Raw genomic sequence first — 6,951 nt, forward strand, 5'->3', positions numbered from 1 at the left:
GCTCGGACAGAGAGAGGCACAGATGGACGACGATTACTCACAGTTTCATCTGAAAATTTATGGCCGGTTTATACAGCCTTCCATAATTTACCATTTATCCCACTGCATATGTTGCTACGGAGCGTTTTAAAATTAAAACAACTGCACGGCTCCTCCTCCAAACTGATGAATGCGTCCGTACTGCCTTCTTTTATTATTTATTTCCTTAAATATGAAAGCAGATGGACGGGTTTGTTGAAGGAAAAGACAACAGATATGAGTGGTTGTTATGGAGATACTTATAACCGGGGATGTTGGTGATATCGGTGGACGGCGTTGTTATTTTTAGACTCGCTGCAGCACACCTCAACCTTTTTTTTTTTAAAGCACCGTCCTCGGCTCCATCGGAGCGTCCGCATGGACGGCGGCGGCGGCGGGATGAGCCGTTAAACCCAGATGACCCGGTCGCCGTCTCTTTGTTAATGTTCATCCATGAGGAAGAGACACGGCAGCAGGGTCAACCTTTTTGTTCTCCCGATGGAAACGCTTCGACTTGATTTCACTTTCATTTTACACAGAAGGCCTGTTTCCTTTTTCTACGCAAAGAAAAGACACTTTGTAGTCGATGATGATGTTGGTTTAATCGTCATCACGCTGTTTATACAAAACTTTCCAAGAACTTTCTAAAAAACCTTGGTTTATCTTAAACTGTTGCTTTCTCTTCACCACACACACACACACACACACACACACGTAATAACACAGTGGTGATGTAATCAGCTCTGCAGCAACAGTGTGTTTAGCGAGCATTAAATGTCACGTACGTGAGGTACGAGGAACGTGACATCTGTATTTGTTCAGGCGTCTGCTCGTTTCCGTGTCACGACGTTTGTGAATCTCGATGAGCATGAAACGCGGCGCCGTAATCCCATAAACACCGTCAAGTCTCCGGGTGACGGCCGTCATCTTTATCTTCAGGTGGTGACAGCGATACAGAGATGGGCATGAGAGGCTGGTTTAATCTCCGAGCCATATAGTGTGTGTGATCCGTGGCTTTCATACTCATACAGGGGGGGGGGGGGGGGGGGTCTGTTTTTCCTCCTGGTTGCTGTGGCGACGCCTGCCACTGCGATTCTGCCCCTGCAGACATCTGGGCAGAGCCGTGGAAGCAGAACCCAGCCCGTTATGCAACATGTCGTCTAAGTACCGGATCAATTCCTCTCATTCCTCACATTTTTATTAATGAACCCGTCACAACACAGAAAATCAATGCCTCTAAAAATACAATGAGCTGCCTGCAGTCCGAGTGGATCCTTACAGTGATGGACCTGTAGCTAGTCCCGCTGACCCACATACACTGTTTTATCTGCAATTCTTTAGAGTGCAAAACTGCTCACGTAGCTCGTTTACAGGTAGTTATCTAACAGGTAGCTAACAGGTAGTTAATTGGTAGTTAACAGGTAGATAGGCAGTTATCTAACAGGTAGTTAACGGGTGGTTATCTAACAGGTAGTGAACAGGTAGCTAACCGGTAGATATGCAGTTATCTAACAGGTAGTTAGCAGGTAGTTAATAGGTAGTTAACAGGTAGATAGGAAGTTATCTAACAGGTAGTTAACAGGTAGTGAACAGGTAGCTAACCGGTAGATAGGCAGTTATCTAACAGGTAGTTAACAGATAGATAGGCAGTTATCTAACAAGTAGCTAACAGGTAGTTAATAGGTAGTTAGTAGGTAGTTATTAGCAGGTAGTTAACAGGTTGATAGACAGTTATCTAACACGTAGCTAACAGGTAGTTAATAGGTAGTTAGTAGGTAGTTATTAGCAGGTAGTTAACGGGTAGATAGGCAGTTATCTAACACGTAGCTAACATGTAGTTAATAGGTAGTTATTAGCAGGTAGTTAACGGGTAGATAGACAGTTATCTAACACGTAGCTAACAGGTAGTTAATAGGTAGTTAGTAGGTAGTTATTAGCAGGTAGTTAACAGGTAGATAGGCAGTTATCTAACGGGTAGTTAACAGGTAGTTATGTAACAGGTAGTTAATGGGTAGTTAACAGGTAGTTATGTAACAGGTAGTTAACAGGTAGTTAATGGGTAGTTAACCGGTAGTTAACAGGTAGTTAACAGGTAGTTAACAGGTAGTTAACAGGTAGTTATGTAACAGGTAGTTAACAAGCAGCTAACAGGTAGTTAATAGGTAGTAAAAAGGTAGTCAACATGTAGATAGGTAGTTATCTAACAGGTAGTTAATAGGTAGTGATTGGGTAGTTAACAGGTAGATAGGCAACAACCAAAACCACACGCTCCATGCTTTTAAAAGAAGGCAGCGTTTTGTCGTGACCTTTGACTTCCTCTCTGGAGAGATGCTAAGCTGTTTGCTGAGGTTCCATCCTTTTACTTTGTCTGTCGTCAGGGTTACGTAACGGACGAGCCGTCTCCTCTCATCACTGCTAATTTGCCACAATTATAATAAAATTGGGGGTTTTTTTTCAAAATAAGTGCATGTTTTATTTTAACACGGTTGCAGTTTTCCTCATTAGAGTGTTTGTGCCGGCGTTTCTTCCCACTGCTTGTTTCTCTGCACACGTTTGTTATCGAAATCAGTTGATTGCTCTCGGTGCTGATACACAATCCAGGATGGCAGAGGAGTGTGTGTGTGTGTGTGTGTGTGTGTGTGTGGGAGTTCATCGGCTCATTACAGACTAACCATTCTCTTTTGTTCGCTTTAATGTGAAGGAATTTATTTCCAGTTTTAGAGCTCAATGTAGGCTACCTATAATTTGCTACATCTCCTAGCAACAAGACTTTGAACCAACTAAATATAACGTTCTTGCTAAGGTGTCACTATAGTGTGTGTGTGTGTGTGTGTGCGTGCGTGTGAGTGTGTGTGTGTGTGCGTGTGTCCTTCCAAGGAAAAAGCAAGTTTCCATTATGCACTTTGCGGCGGCAGAAAGGTCAATGAAGTGAAGTCTGGACGGCCAACAAACAAGTCTCAAAGACTCCTTCAGGAACGTCTTCTTCTTTTTGCAGATTCAGAGATTCATTGCGTTGGCTTTTATTCACCATGGCAACGAGGGATGCGAAAAAACGCAGCAGTAATAAACTCTCGCCTGAAATCATGAGATAAAATAAAATGAAAAGGAAAAAATATGATCTCTGGTTCCATTTTTAATTGTTTAATTAATTCTATCACTTTATCTTGCTATCATATAATTTACTTTTGTTTCTGAGAAAAGTTACAAAGTTCCTCTCTGTCGAGCAGATTGTCTCATTTCGGAGACTTCTGGGTTTCAAAGAATGATCAAAGTTCTCAATATAACAACATGCAGATTTGATACTTTTTTCTTGTTATTTTGTTTTTGCAAAATGTCTGTTTTTAAATCAGAGAAAATTCAAGCGAGAGCTGATCTGACAGTTTGTTAATATTCAGTGCTATGGACACATTTCAGTGGATAAATAATGCACGGGATGGCAATAAGAGGAGGATAAATAAAGAACATCTTGATAAAGGCCAGTATCAGCAAAGTGACGCACCATTACAAATCTAGAGAGACGCTTTGTATTTATTTATTTAGAGTGCTGATGGTCGTCTGCGTGGAGTGAAGTAGGTTTTTGATACAGACGTGGAGCTGAATGTCACCTCCCGTGGCTGCAGCCTCCCCGGGGCTCTCTCACCCACCGTCCTCACCCCCCCCCCCCCCCCCTTTGGATGGTCTATCTTCAAAACCCCCCCCCCCCCTCGCTGTACGCAACAGATCGGCACACCAGCAGCACCGAACGCAGCTCGCCTCTTTCATCAGGCTGTCACGCCGGCTCAGCCTCTCTGACTCACAGTGTTTATCACAGCCGCCGGCGTGACACTAGAAAGTGTATGACAACGTGTGTGTGTGTGTGTGTGTGTGTGTGTGTGTGTGTGTGTGTGTGTGTGTGTGTGTGTGTGTGTGTGTGTGTGTGTGTGTGTGTGTGTGTGTGTGTGGGCTGGCGTTATATTCTCGGGGGAGTCATTACTCAGGTGAACCCCCCCTTGTTTGGAGTCGGTGCTCACCTTCGGCCTTCGGAGCGTCGCCGAGCTCGTTGTTCAGAAACAAATCACCGCCTCTTCCCCCGCACACCTTCACTAAATAGGGGCCACATCAGGAGCGACGGGGGCCACACATTAGCAGGATTGAGTTGAACTCACTCAGGGTGTGTGTGTGTGTGTGTGTGTGTCGGGATTGTTCCGGCCTTTTTCCTTCACAGAAATCAGTCGTGCATGAGATTAACGGAGGGAGTTCGGTTTAACACCCACCTGCTCCAGCTCCCTCCACCATGATGTCAATAAAACGTATTTTAAGGACAAACGAAGCTTATTGATCGGCCATGATCGGCCATTAACGGCCCGCTCGGCTTCTGATGAACGCCGATGGAAATGGAGATTGGATTGGGAATCCTGCGAGGGACTGTGGAGATCCGAAAGGTCTTAATTCTCGCCCCACTAATCCCCCTTTCCCTTCGTGTTTCCAGACGTGCTGGTGAACGGGAAGCCGTGTGACTGTGATGTCATCGTGGACTGTAAAGCGGGCGAGGCCGTGGCCCTGGAGGTGCAGCTGACCAACCGGAGCAAGAACTCAGTGGGGCCCCTGGCGCTGACCGTGGTTCCCTACCAGGACTACCAGAACGGGGTCCAGAACTACGATCTGGAGGACACGGTCACCTTCATCGGATCCAACACCTTCTACATCGACACGGTCAGTTTGAAGGCTTAATTAACGGGCAGTATTAAGATTTAATCACACAGACATATTTCATATTATTACGACTCTGTTTTGACATTATTGATTCAATTATCTGTTTCTTATAAAACATTTTAGTTTGTAATTAACAATCTGCAGTATTACATATTTAAATACTGCTCATAAATGCTAAGAAGCAGGATTTAAGGAGTAAATATTGCCACCTGTAGTAAAAGCAAAAGTTAGTTATGAGAGCACGTTACCGTAACCTTAACAAGTATTTTTATAACTTATAACCATGCTCCATATACATTTAAGTTATAAAAACAAAAAAACGACTGTATGCATAAAAGCATACCACGTTTTATATAACTGAGATTTATGATTTCCTTGATCATAGCTGCTTTTAGTTTTGTCCAAATGACAACACGAGTGTGTTTTTGCTTCAGTGCAGACGACAGCGTACACATGGACGTACCTCAGGGAACAGTTAGAGGCACACACGACTTTCTTTGTTGGATCACATAACTCCAGCGTGTTTGAAGTCTCGTCTTCGAGACTGAAACCAGTGAAAAAAAAACATCAAATCTTTTTTTCTTGAGCCAAAACACTGGTTTGGTCATGGCTGCAATCATAAAAAAAATCATCAAAAAGCCGTTAAGAGAGAGAAGGGTTTGTCTGCAACACATTCACACTCCTGCATGTCGAACGAGCTGGAGGCGATTAAAAGCAGCGTTGATGCCAGAACAAAGAGCTTACAGACTAAAAAGCAGATGCAAGCATCAGTGAATTCTCCATAATTCCCAAATGTGCAAAACAACTACATTTTGGGAATTCTTCTCAACTGAACGCCCTACATGTCGGTACTTTTTTTCATCAAAAGCCAGCAGCGGGCTTCAAACCGGCTCCCCTGCTGGCCGACAGCGTGCCGGGCCTCTTTATGTGATTCTTACCGGTGGTCTTGTCTTTGCCGTCGTTGCCAGGTGAAACCCAAAGAGAGCACGGTCTGCGTGGGCGCCCTGCTCTTCCTCTACACGGGGGACTTCTTCCTTAATATCAAGTTCCAGGACGACAGCGCGGGACGGGAGCTCCCTTTGGCCTGGTTCACGCTGCCCAGCGTCCACATCCGGGCCCTGGACGCCCCGCTGCAGGCCGGCGCCTGAGGGGTTCCAGGGTTTTGTTGCTCGTCTTCTCTGTAAATACAATATTCAATTCCATGTTAATATCCCTAAAGGTTAGAGCGTGTGTGTACAGTAGAATCACACTCCTTGAATCTGTTCATTCAGTGGAAACTAACTCAGACGACACTGATCTTTGGTGAAGGTAGATGTTCAACAAAACCCAACCGATGAAGGCAAGTGCCAGCCAATCAGAGGCAGAGTAGGGGGGGCGGGGTCACGCCTTTGTTAGGTAGCTATCCTGTTAGCATGTGGCTAGCTATTTTACTGACCTTGCTCCGCCTCCCAAAGTATGCGTTTACGTCGTTTATTCTGCATTTACTTGAAAAACAATGTGTAAACGTTTTAGCTAGCTAGCTTGCTAACCGCTAGTTAGTTAACTGCTAGCTAGCTAGGTTAGTCGCAAAACAGCTGTTAGCCAGGGAATGCAAAAATATCCAAACATCCACTTTCTTTTACTTCCGAGCATTAATATCGTTTTTTTTTTTTTTTTTTTTTTTTTTAATCACTGTGCCATTTATTTTATTTACGTCGAATTCGATTAATCTGCTGGAAGAAAAATAGGAAGAATGCCAGGCGGAAGAACTCGGAGCTACACTGGAAATGTTGATTACAAGGAATCTACTGCTGGTTATGTCCATGTTTCATATATTTATTTCTACTGCTGTATGGACAGTTTATTCTCTCGGTTGGCCCGTCATTATAAAACACATGTAACTGTTGTAAATAAAATGTTAAAAGAAGCAACCTTTGTTTATTCTGACATTATTCCAGCTCTGTGTTCATTTCCCGCCTGCTGAGACGACCTTTCCTCACCTCAGCATTTTGGGAAGTCTGACATTCACTCTGAAATCAAAATAAGCGATTATCGGGGGAAACGCGTTTTCAACATTTATTTATCGAAGGGTGACGGAGCTGCATCCTGTTGTCCAGTGAAACCTTCTAGTTTGTTACACTTGCGTTGACATTTTCAAATATCAGTGCATCCAATAATGATTTCAAAGTGTTTCTGGTGCACCGGGAGTTAACCACTAATGTAGAAGCAGGCCGTAACCATCACCTCCTCCAGCCTTTCAGG

General features: G+C 44.1%; 1 protein-coding gene across 2 annotated transcripts in view; it reads left to right on the forward strand.

Annotated features, from left to right (window-relative positions):
- The window catches only part of trappc9 (trafficking protein particle complex subunit 9), a 128,836-nt gene extending 122,224 nt beyond the window's left edge, over positions 1–6,612 (forward strand). For both annotated transcript variants that reach the window (XM_084032446.1, XM_084032447.1), the window contains 2 exons: positions 4,487–4,710; positions 5,679–6,612. In XM_084032446.1, coding sequence (XP_083888572.1) covers positions 4,487–4,710; positions 5,679–5,858 — 404 coding nt within the window. In that variant the 3' untranslated portion in view covers positions 5,859–6,612. The remainder of the gene's footprint in view (positions 1–4,486; positions 4,711–5,678) is intronic.
- The last annotated feature ends 339 nt before the right edge of the window (positions 6,613–6,951 follow it).

Source organism: Eutrigla gurnardus (assembly GCF_963514095.1).
Source record: "Eutrigla gurnardus genome assembly, chromosome: 17".
NCBI lineage: Eukaryota > Metazoa > Chordata > Actinopteri > Perciformes > Triglidae > Eutrigla > Eutrigla gurnardus.